Source organism: Rhincodon typus, chromosome 43 (genome assembly GCF_021869965.1).
Source record: "Rhincodon typus isolate 14 chromosome 43, sRhiTyp1.1, whole genome shotgun sequence".
In the NCBI taxonomy this organism is placed as follows: domain Eukaryota; kingdom Metazoa; phylum Chordata; class Chondrichthyes; order Orectolobiformes; family Rhincodontidae; genus Rhincodon; species Rhincodon typus.
Genome location: NC_063374.1, coordinates 8,463,803 through 8,483,141, shown reverse-complemented (window position 1 = coordinate 8,483,141; position 19,339 = coordinate 8,463,803). Strand labels below are relative to the sequence as shown.

The window sequence follows — 19,339 nt, the reverse complement described above, 5'->3', positions numbered from 1 at the left end:
CTTATAGATCTTTTCTGAACCCTTTCAAGTTTCACAACTTCCCACCTACAGCAGGGAGACCAGAATTGAATGCAGTAAAGGGTATGCCAAAAGTGACCTAACTACACGATATCCCAACTCCTATATTCAATACACTGACCAATAAAGGCAGGCATACCAAACACCTTCTTCACTATCCTAACTGCGACTCCACTTTCAAGGAACTATAAACCAGTACACCAAGGTGTCTTTGTTCAGCAACACTCCCCTGGACCTTACCATTAAATGTTTAAGTCTGCGCTGATTTGCCTTTCCAAAATGCAGTACCTCACATTTATCTAAATTAAACTCCATCTGCCACTCCTTGGCCCATTGGTCCAGCTGATCAAGATCCCATTGTACTCTTACGTAACCTTCTTCGCTGTCCATTACACCTCCAATTTTGGTGTCAACTGCAAACTTAGTAACCATACCTCGTATGTTTGCATCCAAATTATTTATATAAATGACGGAAAGCAGTGGACCCTGCACAATCTTTGTGGCACACTGGTGGTCACAAGCCTGCAGTCTGAAAAACAACCCTCCACCACCACCCTCTGTCTTTTACCTTCAAGGTCTTATGAAAGGCAGATGAAATACTGGATTTAAAATAGCATGATCCTTCCAATCTTTTGAATTGGTTTCAGTGGACTGTGAAGTATTGCAGTGCAGATTGACTTCCTACTTTGGCTTGGCTGTGGGCTTTTTTTTTCAATATATATATTGCCTTCCTGAATTGCTGGTGGTTTAAGTAGAATCAGATCATGATGACAACAGCCTGGTGCCAGATTTGCTGATATAAATAGTTTTCTTCCCTAGTCCACTAATGACCTTTCCTCTAAAACTAAAAGACTTCAATCATTTCCATTTATGTTAAAACCTGAGCCATGTAGTTTCTGAATAAAAACGGAAAGAGTTGTGGATGCTGTAAACCAGGAACAAAAACAGAAGTTGCTGGAAAAGCTCAGCAGGTCTGGCAGCATCTGTGAAGAAACAAACAGTGTTAATGTTTTGGGTCCAGTGAACCTTCTTCAGAGGGTCCCAACCTCTGATTTTTTTCTTCACAAGATGCTGCCAGACCTGCTGAGCTTTTCCAGCAACTTCTGTTTTCGTCTATGTGGTTTCTAGATGTTTCATTTTGCATTTGTTCAACAGATATGGACATCAAGCATATCTCCCATCTTTAAATGTCTCTGTAGAAGATGGGATGTGAGCTACCTTCTTGAATTGCTGCAGTCTGTGTGGTGTGGGTGCACCAACAGTGATGGTTGGGAGGATATTCCACATTTTTATCCAGCCACAATGAAGGAACAGTGATATAGTTCCAATTCAGGATGGTGATGTGGCTTGGGCGGAAACTTGCACGAGGTGGCTTCTCATGCACCTACTGCCTTTGTTCTTCTAAGTGGTAAAAGTTGCAATTTTGGATTGTGCTGAAGGAGCCGGTGATGCGATGTCAAAGGTGGTGGGATGGGTTGCTGAGAAAGCATTTCAAAAGGAAGAATCACATTGGATTTGAAATGTTCATTCTATTTCTCTCATTACAGAGGATGTCAGACCTGCTAAGTTTCTCCAGCACTTTTTCATTTCAGATCTCCAATATCCACAGTAGTTTGCATTTGTTGTTTTGTCCTGGATGGCGTCCAGCTGCTTCAGTGTTGTTAGCACCACCTCAATCCAGGCAAGTGGAGGATATTCTATCACACTGCTGACTTGCAGATGGTGGAAAGACTAGTTTTCTTAATTTCTCCCAGGAGATTCACCAGAACATTGCCTGGTCTGGTGAGATTCAGCTGTGAGGAGAAATTAAATAGAATAGAATTGTTTTTCTTAGAGCACAGATGGCTGAGGGGGGACATAAATTGAGGGGTACAAAATTATGACTGACGTAGACAGAGTTCACAGGGAGACTAATTTCCCTTCATAGAGATGTCAATAACCAGGGTGCACAGTTTTAAGGTAAGGAGCACAAACTTTACAGGAGATTTAAGGGCTTTTTTTGTTCATCCAGAATGTGGTGGGTATCTGGAACTCACTACCTAAAAGAGTGATATAGGCAGTACCTGTCAAGACATTTAAGAACAGTTTAAATGAACATTTGATGTCACAGCACATAACGCTATAGCACGCAGCTAGAATACTGCAAAAGTTTTGGTCCCTTTACCTAAGGAAACATATGCTAGCATTGGAAGCAGTCCAGAGAATTTTCACTAGGTTGATCCTGAGTACAAGAGGGATTATTCTATGAGAAGTTGAGAAATTGGGCTCATACTCATTGGAGTTAGTTGAGTAACAGATGACCTTATTGAAACATAAAAGATTCTTAGGTGACTTGTCAGGGTGGATGCGAAGAGGCTGTTTTCCCCTTGTGGGAGAGTCTAGGACCAGAGGACATAATCTCAGAGTAAGGGGTTGGCCAGTTAAGACAGAGATGAGGAAGAATTTCTTCTCAGAGGGCAATGAATTTGTAGAATTCTTTAGAGGGCTGTAGATGTTGGATCAAGACCGAGATAGATATATTTTTAATCAGTATGGGAAATGAAGAGAAATGGGGTAAAGGCAGGAAAACAAAGTTGAAAGTTATCAGATGAGCCGTGATCTCACTGACACGACAGCCTGAAGAGCCATACGTCTGCTCCTAGGTCCTATGGTCTAAGGCTGTGGGCCAAATGCCAGGAAATGGAATTTGAGTAGCAGCTAGATGTTCGATTATTGGTGTGGCCACCAGTACTGGTTTGAGGCAGCACGGTGGCTCAGTGGTTAGCACTGCTGCCTTATGGTGCCAGGGACCCAGTTTCGATTCCACCCTCAGGTGACTGTCTGTGTGCATGATCTCCATGTCTCTGCGCAGGGGTTTCCTCTGGGTGCTCTGCTTTCCTTCCACAGGACAAAGATGTGCAGGTTAGAGTGGATTGGCCATGCCAAATTGCCCCATAGTATTCAGAGCTGGGCAGGCAAGGTGGGTTAGCCATGGGAAATGTGGAGTTGAGGGGGTCAACTGGAGGGACCGGGTGGGATGCTCTCCAGAGGATCAGCGTGGACTTGATGGGTTGTATAGCCTGTTTCTCCATTGTAGGGATTCTAATTTATGAACAGCCTCCTTCTGCAATATAAAAAGAATTCCATGATTCTCTACAGATAAGCATGCAATAGGGTATGTGCCATATGTACAAAAAAATGGGATTTGAGTAGATAGATACTTGAAGCCTTTTTTTCACCCTCTAACGATTCCTGGACAGGCATTTAGAATTCCATGCAGCATAATTCTCCAAATTAAAACTTCATTTGCCCCAAGTTTAGTGGACACTGGGACATTGAGTATATTTAAGGTGAACACCGACGGGGTTTCAATCGTTGAAGGTTGAAGGATTATGGGAAAACAGAGCAACCAAACGGGAGTTGAGCCTTGCGATTGAGATCAGCTTCCATGGCATTGAACGGCATAGCAGTTCGCAAGGGGCTGTATGGCCTACTCCTAGTTCTTACATTCTGTGTGTATGTTGACGATGGAAGTGAAGACGGGTGAGAAGCAATTATCCTGCCAGGAGCCGGAGATCGTATTTGGGTGTGTACCGGAGAGGGTAAAGCTATGTCTCGTCGCCTTCTTTGGTTGAGGGAGGAAAATGGCGTCCGCACATCCCAACGGACGACGTACGGAAAATGCTCGAAGAGGGTCACGTGGCAAGGAGGGTGGGCATAAGGCGCGTGACGTTTCAGCGTCAGTTGGCACGTGACCACCACGTTCCCGACCACCACCACATTCCCCACCCCCCGCCCCATCTACCAAATCGCCGCTCAGAAGCGCGGCCGGCTAGTGGGTGGAGGTTTGGCTCTTTCCTGGTTGAGAGAAGTTACTTCACACACTCCCCTCCTTAAAGAACGTTTAAATTGTCGCGACGATGTTTTATCATGTGAGTGGCGCATTTTGACCCGTGTCGCGCGGATCGGGCGGGCAAGACGGTGATAACCGAGCGGTGAGGATGGGGGTGGGGCAGATGACGCGGGGCGCGATGATGAGTGTTGGTGCGCGTCGTCAAGGTGATTGACACCCACCCCGACCTGTAGGCGCAGCGGTGGGCGGAGACCTGCTCGAATGATTGATGGATGTTTCAGCAAATGGTGAAGAGGGGGTGTTGGCGGAAGGCGTGTTTCATTGTCCATTCCCAAAAAGGCAAAGTTTTGCAGCTGATGGAAATCTGAAACAAAAGCAGGGTGGGTTAGCTCAGTTAGCCAGACGACTGGCTTGCCATGCGCAATGATGCCAGCAGTGCAGGTTCAGTTACCATAAAGGATCACAGACACCTTAAGGTGTGAAAGCAGACCCTTCGGCCCATTGAGTGTACACTGACCCTCTGAAGAGCATTTCTTTCCTCTCTCCCTCTCTCTCTCCCCCCCCCCACCCTATCCCTGTAAACCCCTGCATTTTCCATGGCTAACCCACCTATCCTGGACACTATGTGGCAATTTAGCACAGCCAATCTACCCGCACTCGCACATCTTTGGGTGGGAGGAAACTGGAGCACCTGTAGGAAACCCGTGCAGACTCCAAACAGACCATCACCTGAGGCTGGAATCAAACTCGGGTCCCTGGCACTGTGAGGCAGCAGTGCTACCCACTGATACACCATGTCACCCTACTCCTCTTCTTTGTCAACCTCTTGATGGTCCTTGGGTTATACTTACAACCTAATCCTCTCCCTAATGAGAGAGCAGACCTGTGGTCCAGTAAGGTTATGCCAATTTTGAGTTATGAGGGAAGGCTTTTCCCCTTAGAGGGGCCAATAACTGCGGGTGGGGTACAGTGTACTGTAAAGGAATTCCCACCCAAAATGTAGTGGTTCTTCAGAAGTTGCTGCCTAAAAGGAGGTAGAGGGAGAAACCTTCAAGACGTTTAAGAAGTATTTGGATGAGCACTTGAAAAGTCACAGCATACTGGCCACTAGCTGGGAAATGGAATTGGAGGAAGTAGCTGTTTGACTAGTGTGTGTGGGCATAATGGGCCTTTTCTGTGGTGTAAAAACTGTCTCTAAATTTAAGATGCAGTAGACCTGTTCCAGCCAATGAAAACAGACTCCACTTCTGCAACCTATCCACAAAACTGAAGTTTCTCACCCCTGTCACCATCTAGGAATCGAGGAAAGGTTTGGAGGGATGTTTGATTTGACTTATTGTTGCCACACGTACCTAAGTACAGTGAAAAGTTTTACGAGCAGTACAGGACGATCATAGAAAACAAGGACGTACAGATCATGGGGCGCTTAGAGAGACGGAGGTATACAAGATTACGTCTGCACAGGATGTGCACAGAGCGAGATCAGCATTAGATTTGAAATTGGAGAGGTTATGGGTCAAACACAAACAAGTGGGATAGTTTAGTTTGAGAACATGGTTGGCGTGGACTAGTTGTACCAAAAGGTATTTTTCTATGCTGTATGACTCTATCCCATACGTCTTCTAATATCTTCACAATTTCTAAATTGTGGTGCCAGTACTAGATGCAAAGCTGCAGTTGAGGTCGAGCCAGAGGTTTATTCAATTTTAACACAACTTCCCTACTCTTGTACACTGTGCCCCAATTAATAATACCCAAGATACTGTTTGCTTTATCGACCGTGCTGTCTACCTGCCATGTTTAATGCAAATATGTACAATTGACAAGCATTTGATAAGGTCCCCATGGCAGGCTGATCCAGAAGATTAAGCCCTGTGGGATCCACAGTGAGTTGATAAATTGGATACAAAATTAGCTTGGTCAGAGAAGATAAGAGGATAGTTGTGGGGGGAAGTAATTTGCTGACTGGAGGTCTGTGACCAGTGGTATTCCACAAGAATCAGTGCTGAGATGTCTGTATATATATGATTTGGATGCAAATGCAGATGGTCTAATTAGTAAGTTTGCAGATGATGTGAAAATTGGTCGAGTTGTGGATAGTGAGGAAGGTTATCAAAGAATACAGCCAGATATAGATCAGTTGAAAAGTTGCGCAGAGAAGTGGCAGATGGAGTTTCATCCAGGCATGTGTCAGGAGGTCAAATTTAAGGGGAAAATATACAGCAAGTGGCATTGATATAGAGAGGATCTTGGGTGCTAGTCCATTACTCTCTGAAAGTGGCAACACAAGTGGATAAGGTGGTTTTAAAAAAATGCGTATGACATGCTTACCCTCTTTAGTTGGGGCATTGAGTATAAAAGTTAGCAAGGCATGTTGCAACAGTATAACACTTAAGTTAGGCCACATTTGGAGTCGCCACACCAAAGGAAGAATATGGAAGCTTTAGACAGGGTGCAGAAGAGGTTTACCAGGATGTTACCTGGAATGGAGTGTATTAGCTATAAGGAGAAGTTGGACAAACTTGGATTGGTTTCACTAGAGTGTCAGGAGTCTGAAGGTGATCTGATAAAAGTGTATAAAACTGAGAGGTTAGGTAGTTGGAGTCTTTCTTCCAAGCATGGAAATGTCAAATGCTATTGGGGATAGGTTTAAGGTAAGAGGGTCAAAAATTTAAAGGAGATATGAGGGCAAGTTTTTTAGAGTGGTAGATGCCTGGAAGGTGCTGCCAGGGCAGGTGATAGAAACAGATATGATAGCAATGTTTGAATCATTTAGACAGACACCTGAACAGCCAGGGAACTGAGGAATGCAGACCATGTGTAGGCAGATAGGATTAGTTTACAATGGCATCATGGTCGCTGCAGACATGGTGGGCCAGAGGGCTTGTTCTAGTGCTGGACTGTTCTATCTTCTGCTTACAAGTTGGTCTGTTCCTGCACCCTGTTTATAATTTTATTCCACATCTGTTGAATAACTAAAATCTGACCTCTGCCAAGGTGGGGTTTGCCCTTGAATCTGAATTAATTGTCCATGGTCTGGATCATTTGACCAGTGACATAGTGATAAATTTTAAAAAACTGCTGTAGTCATATTGTTTGCAAGATAAATATTGAACATCTCCCCTGGAGATTGTGCCACTCATTTAAGTGTGATTATTTGCATCCACCTAAGAGGTTTAAATAATTCTCAATAAAGGTGATAAATCTGAAACATTAACTCAGTTTCTCTCTCCACAGTTCCTGTTGGATGTGCTGGATATTTCCAACATTTTGTTCTTTTCCATCATAAGAGGGTTTCATGTCCTGAAGGGCAGGCTGCTCCAACAGGACAGCACACCCAGACTTGCCAGCGAACCTAGATTTTGCACTTCCAGGTCTTTAGAGCGCCGACAGGGAGTCAAGGCTGACAACTCCACCTCTGTTACTGAATAGACAAAGTGAGGATATCTTGCTCACTCCTGCCAACTCACACCGGTGTGAGTTTTCTAAGTGATGTGTTGTGGTGGGAAGGACATGGTTGAGAGTGGTGGAGGTTGACAGAATAGGAAGATATTTCAGAAGCACAGGTGGTGATTTTGCAACCATATTCCCATTTCCACCCCACATTTGTTGATGGCTGAGGGGTGACCTTATAGAGGTTTGTAAAATCATGAGGGGCATGGAGAGGTTGAATAGTCAAGGTCTTTTCTCCAGGGTAGGGGAGTCCATATGTTTAAAATCAGAGAGGAAAGATTTAAAAGGGACCTGAGGGGCAACATTTTCACACAGAGGGTGGTGCATGTGTGGAACAAATTGCCAGAGGAAGTGGTAGAGGCGGGTATAATAACAACTTTTAAAAGATATTTGGATGGGTATAAGAATAAGAAAGGTTTAGAGGGATATAGGCCAAACACAGGCAAATGGGATTCGTTCAGTTTAGGAAACCCAGTTGGCATGGACGAGTTGGACTGAAGGATCTGTTTCCATGCTGTATGAATTTATGACTCTAAACCTCTAGAACCATCTTCTATTTCTTCACATGATCCACTCTCATCTCCTCTAGGATTTGGCATCACTGTTTAAAGATAGGCGGTGAAATTCTTTCCTCTTGGGTGGTTGACAGTCTTGGAATTCTCTTTCTCAAAAGGCTGCGATGGTAGAGTCTTTGAATATTTTCAAAGGTGGATAGATTCTTCAGGGTGACAGCTTATGGAGGGACACAGGACTATGGATACAAGGTTGCAGTCAGCTCAGCTATGATCTTATTCAATGCTGAGCAGGCTTAATGGGCTCAAAAGGTCTACTGCACATTGATACCACAAGAACAAAGTGAAGGTAGATCATTTGGCTCATCAAACCTGCTCTGCCATTCAGTACGATCAAGATTCAGCACCCTCTGAGTGTAGAAATGTCTCCTCAACCTCAGTCCGAAGTAATTGGCCCCTCCCGAAGTGACCAGGCAATAACAAACTCGGCTTGTGCCCTGTCTAATGCCCTTCAGAATCTCGTCTGTCTCAAAGCAATCACCTCCCATTCTCCTAAACTTGGAGAATATTGACACAGATTGTTCCCTTATGATAAAATCTCTCTGACCTGCTACCAAATCACAAACCTTCTCCTTCCCTCCCTCTTAAGTGCATTCAAGACTGAAATTGATTAAACTTTTGAGGAACCGGGAAATAATTTGACCATCTGAAATCCCTGTCATTGAGGACAAAAAAAGCAGCATTTTAAAATATCTGCTTTCCTTCCTTATTTTTAGATTTCTCTGGAACATGAGATTCTGCTGCACCCTCGATATTTTGGTCCTAACCTGCTGAACACTGTCAAACAGAAGCTCTTCACTGAGGTCGAGGGAACTTGCACTGGAAAGTGAGTGACGCCATTTTAAAATTCATATGCAATAGAAAAATCTTGAGCCTGGACATTGTGGAGAGCTTGTGGCATCGTGGTGATATCTCTGGATTAGTGACCCAGAGATTCAGCTAATGCCCCGAGGACCAGGGTTTAAATTCCACCACAACAGCTGGTGCATTCAATTAATAAATCTGCAATCAATCTTCCTCCTGCTGGCCATGTCAATTGTTGTAAAAATCCATCCAGTTCACTAATATCCATTAGGGAAGGAAATCTACCTGTCCTTACCCAGTCTGGCCTACATGTGACTCTGGATCCACAGCAATGTGGTTCACTTTTTAACTGTCCCTCTGCAATGGCACAAATTGGGGCAGCACGGTGGCTCAGTGGTTAGCACTGCTGCCTCACCGCGCCAGGGACCCAGGTTCAATTCCATCCTTGGGTGATCTGTGGAGTTTGTATGTTCTTCCCATGTCTGTGTGGCTTTCCTCAGAGTTCTCCAGTTGCCTCCCATGGTCCAAAGATGTGCAGGTTGGGTGAATTGGCCATGCTAAATTGCCCATAGTATCCAGGGATGTGTAGGTTAGGTGGGTAAGCTGTGGTTAATATATGGTTACGGGGATAGTGGGAGGGGGTTGGGGCTCAGTCTGGGTAGGCTAATCTTTTTGGAGGGTTGGTGCAGACCCGATGGGCCAAATGGTCTGCTTCCACACTGTAGGGATTTCTGAATGACACTCAAGGAGACACTCAATCCAAAGGGCAACTAGGGTATTAAAATACCAGCCTTACCAGTGTTGCGCATATCGGGGGCAGATTAGAAAAACAGCTGTGGTCTGCAAACCTGCTGCGTTTTTATGTTCCACTTTGTCATGCGTTTTCTCCATCCTAAGTTGTGATAGCTACAATGATAATGAAAACTGCTTGTCAATTCTTTCTTTTATCTTTCATTCATTCTTATGGTGGTGCCATCACAGGCAAGAGTGATATTTATTGTTCATCCTATTGACCATTTTCCCCAAGTCTCCTATGGCTCTGAGAGCAGTGTCGTCAGCTCTGACTCCACATTCATGGTTCTCGTGTTCCTCTCCAGGGAAGCAAGCACAGTATGCCGGGCTGACTTGCTGGACCGTTAATTCAGAGACCCAAATAATGTTCTGAAGACCCGGGTTTCAGCCCCACCACGGCAGTTGGTGGAATTTGAATTCAACAAATATTGGGAATAAACAATCTAATGATAACCATGAATCCATTGCTGCTTGGAGGAAAAACCCATCTGGTTCACTAATTGTCCTCTTAGAAAAGGAAACAGCCATCCTTACCTGGTCTGGTCTACATGTGACTCCAGACCCACAGCAATGTGGTTGACTCTTCACTGCCTGATGGGCAATAAATGCTGACATTGCCAGCGACACCCTCCTCCTGTGAGGCAAGTAGGATTGTGAAGGTGGTATTTGGTATGCTTTCCTTTATTGGCCAGTGCATTGAGTATAGAAGTTGGAAGGTCTTGTCGCAGCTCTGCAGGACATTGGTTAGGCCACTTTGGAATACTGTGTGCAATTCTGGTCTCCCTGCTACAGGAAGGATGTTGTGAAACTTGAAAAGATTCAGAAAAGATTTACAAGGATGTTCCCAGGGTTGGAGGGTTTATGCTATCGGGAGAGGCTGAATATGGTGCTGCTGTTTTCCCTGGAGTGTCAGAGGCTGAGGAATGACCTTCAAGATTGACCATGAGGGTCATGGATAGGGTAAATAGAGAAGGTCTTTTCCCCACCCTGGGGAAGTCCAAAACTAGAAGGCATACATTTAAGGTGAGCAGGGAAAGATCTAAAAGGGACCTCAGGGGCAACTTTTTCACACAGACAGTGGTGTATGTTTGGAATAAGCTGTAAGGAGAAGTGGTGGAGGCTGGTACAATACAACATTTAAAAGGCATCTGGATGGGTATGTGAATAGGAAGAGTTGAGACAGATATAGGGCAAATGCTGGCAAATGGGACTAAATTAATTTAGGATATCTGATTGACATGGAACAATTGGACTGAAGCACAGTTTCCATGCTGTACAATTCTATGACTCTAGGTGTTGGCCTGGGGAGTGGGGGTTGGCCTGAGGTTGGGTCTTTTTATCTCTTCCTGGTGTCCTAGAGCCCAACATTTACCCCTCAATCAGTGTCACAAAAACAGATGAGCTGGGTCATCCCATTGCTGGTTGTGGGATCATGCCATACATGTATTGGCTACCTCGTTTCCCACATTAACAACAGTCCATACCCTTCAAAAGTACTTCATTGGCTGTAAACAACTTTGCATTTCAGGTGGTGAAGGGTGCTGCCCCCATGTTGCTTGGTATGTGCTGACAGGGTTGCATCTTTGGATGCCCATCCTGGAATGCCTCGAGTCCTGCAGCCATGTGACAAAAAAAACCTTATATTGGTACGGAACCTAAAACTCGCTGAAATGAGACAGGCTGAAGCTTTTGTCTTGTACTCATCAGGACTAGGGCACAAGACAAATTTAGAAAGAGAATTCAAGTCAGCACCCTCTTCTCATGCTGTATGTATTGGTGTTCCCTGGAACACAGGGGCCTGATGCATTAGTCTGGTTCCTTTTAATAAGCAGCAATGTTATTGACTTATTGTGACAATAGGCAAAGATATAAGGCAGATTCACACCGTTTGGAAAGATAAATATTTACTCCTCCAAATATTCCCAAAACAAGAACACACCAATCAAAAGAAATATAAATGTCTCTGACTGCAGAGATTAATTTTGAAAAAATCGAGATGTTTTTGTCCAAGTAATGTTAGTTCCTAGAATCCCTACAGTGTGGAAGCAGGCCATTCGGCCCATTGAGTCCACACCGACCCTCCAAAGAGCATACCAGTCAGACCCACCCCCTACCCTATCTGTGCATTTCCCACCCTAGACACTATGGGCAATTTAGCATGGCCAATCCAACTAACCTGCATGTCTTTGGACTGTGTGAGGAAACCGAAGTACCTGGAGGAAACCCATGTAGATGCAGGAAAAACGGCAACCTCCACACCTGAGGCTGGAATCGAACCTGAGTCCCCAGCGCTATGAGGCAGCAGTGCTAACCACTGAGCCACGTGCCAAGTCTTGAAGGAAAAAGAATAAGGCATGAAATGTTTGAGACTGCTTTCAGTCAGTGTCCTGGTGCACACAGGTGGCTGTCACTAAACACAGATGGTTGTCACTGGGGCTTTCAAATGTAGTTTGTTCGAGAAAGTTCACAGGGAATCCTCAAATCTCCTCCAGCAGGTTTTCAGGAGAACAGCCACAAGTTTTTGGGTCTCCCACTGGACTGTCCCTCTTAAAAAGGCTTTTTCTCAGGCAGAGGATGAGTTGGTCAGCTTCTCTCTCTAACTCTCGAAATGCACTTGGCACTTTGTCCGCTGCTTCAAATATTTGTATGTGACCATATTGCCCATATTTAGGGGAAAGGACGAGGGAGTGGCAAGCTCCCGGTACAATGGGCCGAATGGCTGTACCCTTGCGCTGTGTGATCCAGTGGATTTGAATCATTAAGGCCAACCTGAGCTGTCACTGTGATCCTGTGATGACACTGCGCTTCAGTGAGACTGTAACCTGCTTTCATCTGCTCTGTTGCTTATTTACCTTTCAGTTGTTTTTTTTTCTTTGCAGGTATGGTTTTGTCATTGCCGTCACCACTATAGACAACATTGGTGCTGGTGTAATTCAGCCAGGCCGTGGATTTGTGCTCTATCCTGTCAAGTACAAGGCCATAGTCTTCCGGCCATTTAAAGGGGAGGTGGTTGATGCTGTGGTCACTCAGGTCAACAAGGTATGATCTCTGGATATTTAGTGAAGTACTTTAGTTATTAGTATTTGCTCTGGGATTTTTTTTTCCTCTTGGGTCGAGTAGGGTGGGGGTCTCAGAAGGAAGAAGCCTTTGGCCTTCTTAGTCTGACTGCCACGAGGAGGGCTCGAAGAACAAGCTTCCCATGTCCTCACCTTCACATGCAGCCATTGTTTGTTTCATCCAAAGAGTAGGGGTGGTGTATCAACTGAGATGAATGATTCTGCCCCTCAATCAGAATGCTCTGACAGTCAGTGTTACAAATACGCGTCCCTTTAACGGTATAGTAGAAGGATATTTTCTATTTAATGTGTTTAGAGGTTATTACATACCTCTGGGATAGGTGGGTCTTGAATCTGGGCCTCTAGCCTCTGAGGTGGGGACATTACCATTGCACCACAAGAACCCAAGGGTAAAGCAGCTCCAGAGTTGACTGAGAGAAGATGGTACTCGTGGAATTCCTTTTTATTGGTTAATTTTGGAGGGTGAGAGAGGAGAAGTGGTGCTGGAATGCTATTACTATCACTAGACTGGTAATCTACATGCTCAGTCTAATGCGTCGGGCACAGGGTTTCAAATCCTACCATGGCAGAGGGTGCAATTTGAATTCAATAAAAGTGTTAGTTTGGTGGCTTCTTAAAATAGTTTTTTTTTAGAAAGCTGGGTCTTCTCCTGGACAGGGAAAGGTGGCAACTGGTGTTTATGCTAAACTGAAGATTTACAATGAAACCCTTAAGTCCTTGAAAATGTTTTGCTGCCTACTACAACATATGGTTATCAGTCTGTTACACTCTGGAGAGTGCTCAACAGTAGGCAACAGCTGACAATCTAATGGGGGCAGCATGGTGGCTTAGTGGTTAGCACTGCAGCCTCACAGCGCCAGGGACTGGGGTTTGATTCCACCCTCGGGCGACTGTCTGTGCGGAGTTTGCACATTCACCCCGTGTCTGCGTGGGTTTCCTCCGGGTGCTCCATTTTCCTCCCACAGTCCAAAGATGTGCAGGCTAGGTGGATTGGCCATGCTAAATTGCCCATAGTGTTCAGGGGTGTATGGGTTATAGGGGGATGAGTCTGGGTGGGATGCTCCAAGGGTCAGTGTGGACTTGTTGGGCCGAAGGGCCTGTTTCCACACTGTAGGGATTCTATGATGATAATGTAATCCTGAGAAACTACTACACTGATGGAGGTCCTGTTCTATGAAACAAGCCATCTCCTGTTCTTGGGACGTGCTGAGGATATAATCAGATGTTGCAAAGATGGCTTCACTCCTCTTTAATGCATAATTAAGGGAAGGCAGTGTTACTGTGATAACGACACAGGACTAATAATCCCAGGCAAATATTCTGGGGAACGTAGTTCAAATACCAACCTGGCACATGTAAAACCTGAACTTGTTTTTGAAAAGGAAACTGGAATAAACGTTGGCAAAATCTGACTATATAACTGCTGTGATTGACGTAACAACCAAGGAAAATCTGCTATCTTTACTTGGTCTGGTTTACGTGTGATTCCAGATGTACGCAATATGTTGACTCTTAACTGCTGTCTGGACAATGTGAGACGCGCGATAAATGCTGATCCAGCCAGCAGTGTATATCCCATAAATGTAATAAATAATACTTCACTGTAATCACTTGGTCAGTGCTGGCAGAACCTTTCACTGATTTTAGCTGTGAAAATTGTCATACCAGGGTGTCTGACTACTGTGTAACTGTACAGTGTTTATTCAGCAAGGTATGGGTTGCTTGCTCTGTTCCTGTTTGATTGTAGGTTTTTCTTGTGCCACAGGTTGGACTTTTCACAGAAATTGGGCCCATGTCCTGCTTCATCTCGAGACATGTAAGTTCGAAAAAATACCTCCACTTAGCTGGTGAAGGTGCTAAAGTTGCTACTGTAATCCAAAGAAGATGGATTCAGATCTCTTTAGCAGTTTGAGAATTTCAATTCACTTCGGGTAACAGTGACTGTTGAGTCTGTCATTAATCTTTCACCGTGTCCTCTTGCCTTCCAGTCAATTCCATCGGAAATGGAGTTTGATCCCAATTCCAACCCTCCCTGCTACAAGACCAGTGATGAGGTGTGTATAAGACACTTGTTAGACCACAGCTGGTGTATTGTGTACAGTTTTGGGCACTACGTTTTATGAAGGATGTGAATGCATTGGAGAGAGTGGTATGCTAATGTCACTGGTAATCCAGAGGCATGGGTTAATATGCTGGTGCCACTGGTTCAAGTCCTACCAACGCATTGGTGAAATTTAAATTAAAATTATTAATTTGAAAGGTAGGCTCAAAAATGGTGACCTTTTTAAGCCATTGTCAAATATCATTAAAAAATCCACTGGTTCAGTGATGTCCTTTTTGTGGAAGGAAATTTGCTGTCCTTATCCAATCTGACCTACTTGTGACTGCAGACTCACAGCAATGTGATTGACTCTGACTCTTAACTGCCTTCTGGAATGGCTGAGCATTCCAGTCAGACCAAGGACAGTTAGGGATGGGCAACAACCAGCAACTTAAAACTATTAAAAGATCAGGAGAACAGCAGCAAAAACCAAAGGAAACTTAACAACTTTTATGTTGAAATACCATTTTGGAGGAATGTGATACACTGCAGCCTCTGTGGCATCCACCAATTAGCCTTGATGATCAGTGTTGTTTATTTCAAACAAAAAACCAAAGCCTAATGAAATCCAATTCTAAATAAAAATATCAAAGGGAACTGTAACAAAATTCAAATGTTCAAAATGAATTAAAATGTGTTTATGGTGATGACAATGCAATCCAACTCCAGTGGTGCCTACCAGCTGTGGAAGGCCTCAAGTGTGCCAGTGGACTATTACTTGCTATTACTTGTCAATAGCCACTTAAACAGGCACTGTGCCACTCTCAGTATCTCCATGACCAGCTCCATTTCCCAAGATATCTGCACTCCTAATTCTGGCGTCTAGTGCATTCCCAATCCTAATTGCCCCACTTAGTGCACTGTGGACAGCTCAGACTTAAAAAGCAACTGTTCCCAATCCCCAAAGAATCAAGAGGCCTGCAGCCCTGCCTCCCTAAACCTCTCCATTTCTCTACTTGCTTTGTCCCTTTTTAAGAACTCCTCAAAACTTAACTCTTTGTCCAAACTCAAAGTCATCTCGTCTAATATTTTGGCTTGGTGTCGTGGTTTGCTGGATAATGTTCTTGTGATGTGTCTTAGATCACTTCAGTTTTGAAGTTGCCATGTAAACATAACATAGTAAAAGCTGCACAGCTCCTCTCATGACTGAAATTTACTAAGCAGAACCTCCTAACTCTGCGTGGCTTCACTTCCAGGACATTGTTATCCAACAAGATGATGAGATTCGACTGAAGGTAGTAGGAACTAGAGTCGATAAGAACGACATAGTAAGTACATGTCCAATATTCCACAGATCGGTTTATAATGGCTGTCTGGATATCAGGTGATCTGAGTGATTTTCTTAAACATTTTGCTCTGTTGATACCTCTGTCATTAATGTACTGGAACTGTTGCAACTCACTGGGGTAGGATGCTAGAAATCGACTCCTGCTGTTCCTGGAGTTGTCACAGAAGTTAAAGATGGTGGTATAATGGTGAGCACAGCTGCCTTCCAAGCAGTTGACCCGGGTTCGATTCCCGGCCAATGCAGAACTGTGCTTGAAGTTTGCACGTTCTCCCCGTGCCTGCATGGGTTTCCTCCCACAGTCCAAAGATGTGCAGACTAGGTGGATTGGACATGCTAAATTGCCCACAGCATTCAGGGATGTGTAGATTAGGTGGGTTATAGGGGGATGGGTCTGGGTGGGATGTCTGAGGGTCCATGTGGACTTGGTGGGCCAAAGGGCCTGTTGCCACACTGTAGGGATTCTATGATAAAGTTCCTCAATTTACCTGATTGTTCAGACCAGGTTGATAGAAAGCATGAACCATGTTTCTGTACGCAACAAGAATTACTATTCACTACAAGTATTTAGCCTCTTCCTTCAGGTAAACAGTCATAAACTGTCAATATACAATACTATGAGTTAAAACTCTGAACCCCTCAAACCTCCCCCACTGTCCTCCCCCTCACGCAAGCCAACACACACAAACCAGCAGAAGAAAACGGTTGGAGAAACAGTTCAGCAATCTTTGTTCCCAGGTTCTGTTGTTAAGATAATCCTAATGATTCTTCTGCTGGCCACCACATTGATTCAGTCGTTTTTCTCTGGGTGCTTTTACTGATTGACAAGACACACTGGCTGGTTCACTTGTAAAAGATCTCTGACTAAGAAATTAAAAATCATAGCTTACAACCCTGACTAATTTTGACTGCAGAGAATAGAGACAGACAATTCCTGAGCTGGGGAAGAACTGAGCACTATCCCGCTCTGCCTGTCTATCAGTAACTTGTTTCCAGCTCCAAGCTATTCAGTTACCTGAGAACCAATTGTGTAGTTGTTGACTGGCAAAAGGTCTCTGTTGTTGGTCACTGGTCACCAATGTGTGACCAATTAACTTGTTGCCAACAAGAGCTGCATTGGTACACCCCCTCAGTCCCAATCATCATCAACTCAAACTTCAATTTCTCCTTGTTAGAAGAGTTGGTTACACGATGCTTGGCATGGGTAGTTGCAGTGCAACAGCCTTCCCCACGTTTAAAGACTCCGAGCGCAGTTTCTTTCTATGTCTGTGCGCAGCAGCAACTTCCACAGAGAAAGCCATCCATCAGCACATCAATCTACACGTGTGGAGCTTCCCTGCAGCTTAGGAGGGACGTTAGTGAGGAAGCGCCAGCCCTCATTCTGAGAGGCTAACCCGCACACAGGGTGCCAGCTCCAGCTGTGCTTCCTCCACATGTGGCTGAAGGTTCCACTATGTTTTGAAGAATGTTGCAGGAACCAGCTGCTTGTATTTTGTTTTTCCATTGGGGGTTATTTGTTGCTCTGATAACAGGTATTCTTCATTTTCCTTCCAGTTTGCTATTGGCTCTCTGATGGATGACTACTTAGGTAAGTGTTGGTTTCTGTTGCTAAGTCTACAGCTGTGACTATGATCAGGTGATCTGAGTGATTTTCTTAAACATTTTGCCCTGTTGATACCTCTGTCATTAATGTACTGGAACTGTTGCGACTCACTGGGGTGGGGTGCTAGAAATCGATTCCTGCTATTCCTGGAGTTGTCACAGATGTTAAAGATGGTGGTGTACCAGATTGGGTTGCAGGGAGTAACAGCTGAGGCCCCAACCATGACAGTAGGCAGACACATCCCGGTTTCCCATCTCCTAGATGGGAGAGAAGGACGGGTCAGAAAGGAGGCTTGACATGCGATGGGCATGGGCAAATGGTGGGGATTGGGGGTTGCGGTCAGGGGTTGGGGTACAGCCAGGGGTTGGGGGTCTGCCAGCTGTGCTCTGAGGCAAATATCCTTCAAGTTTCAAAACGCAAACAAGTCAGGGAAAGCTGACTCAATTTCCTAGCATTATGTTAGCCAGCATTGAATCTTTGCTGAGTGGTGATTGGTGCGAGTGTGCTGGGGGGTGGGATATCCTGTTTACCTGACTGTGAAATTCTTTTGGAGGGAAGGAAGGGCTGGATCTGATTGTTTGATGTTGCACATCGTGGCCTTTTTTGATTAAACATTGTTCTTTCTTCCCACACCAGGGTTGGTGAGCTAAAGTTGATGTTGGGCCTCCGAAGGTGAAACGGGCACCACCCAGAGACGATCCCATTTCTTCCCCAATGCGTCATCCCTGTTTGAGCATTCGCTCGCTGGGGGGGCCCCTACCTGTGGTTGCATTACAATTATCACACCGAAGCTCCTGGTTCAAGCTGGGTCTGAGACGACGGCCTCATTTGACAACTTGGAGATACGCTTTCATCAGGGAGTACCTCCCTCTCTGTGCAAAAATCTACCCTAAACTGAATTCGACGTGGCGCTCCCGCTCTCTCCTTCTGACATTGGGCACGCCTTTGTGTTGTCTCTTTACACACGCAACCCCTCAGCTTCTACTTGCTGCCTTTCAATAGTGACTCAGTAAAACTACAAGAATGGCCCCTAGACCAGTATGATCAGTAAGTGATTGATACCTGTTATAATGACTCATTCTGTACCCAGGCAACCTGGAACACAAACCGTAAGTACTGAATCTGCCTCCTGCTTTGGGCCACACCAGTGGGCTGCAAGTACGTTCAAACTAGCTCCCCTTCCAGTACCCGAAATGACAAGATATGACCATTGCCATTTGTACTGGAGAATTTGTCAGGTTTGGGGGGTGTGGGTGACTGATTTTTTTTTTTTTTTAAACCATTGCACCAGTCACCTTCCACACTTCATCTTCTGCTGATCAGTTTGTCTGGGACTTAGGCTGTGATCTGCGTGCTTTTGAGGTCTGACACTGTGCTGGTGAATACAAATGGAGATTTGAGATTCACGTGTCTTTTTAAAGCATTCCTTATTCTTTTGAATAAAAGAAGTGGTAGGTTATTCTAATAAAGAAAGTGTGATTGCACTGGAAAATTGGTGTAATGTTTCTTTTGGACAAAATTTGAGTACTAAAGTTTGCAGATTCATCATCTTTGTGTAATTTACATATGGACTGGGAGTAAGCCACTCAGACTCTCTCTACCATTCAATATAAATCACTCCACATGCCCTCCTGTCCTCTAAACTTTCAACTCCTTGTTCAATTCCATAGAATCCCTACAGTGTGAAAACAGGCCCTTCGGCCCAACAAGTCCATACCGAACCTCGGAATATCCCACCTAGACCCATCCCCCTGTAACCCACCCAATCTGCACATCCCCAAACCTATGGGGCAATTTAGCAT

General features: G+C 44.8%; 1 protein-coding gene and 1 non-coding gene across 2 annotated transcripts; both read left to right on the top strand.

The window, feature by feature from the left end:
• The first annotated feature begins 3,755 nt into the window (after nucleotides 1-3,755).
• Nucleotides 3,756-19,029, top strand: polr2g (RNA polymerase II subunit G). Its single transcript, XM_048619587.1, has 8 exons — nucleotides 3,756-3,929; nucleotides 8,592-8,701; nucleotides 12,351-12,510; nucleotides 14,314-14,364; nucleotides 14,537-14,602; nucleotides 15,846-15,917; nucleotides 17,489-17,522; nucleotides 18,174-19,029. Exons 1-8 carry the CDS (start codon nucleotides 3,918-3,920, stop codon nucleotides 18,185-18,187), a joined length of 519 nt encoding a protein of 172 aa, XP_048475544.1. The 5' UTR covers nucleotides 3,756-3,917; the 3' UTR covers nucleotides 18,188-19,029.
• Nucleotides 16,110-16,179, top strand: trnag-ucc. Its single transcript has one exon. It is a non-coding gene; the product is annotated as a tRNA-Gly (tRNA).
• Nucleotides 19,030-19,339: the final 310 nt, after the last annotated feature.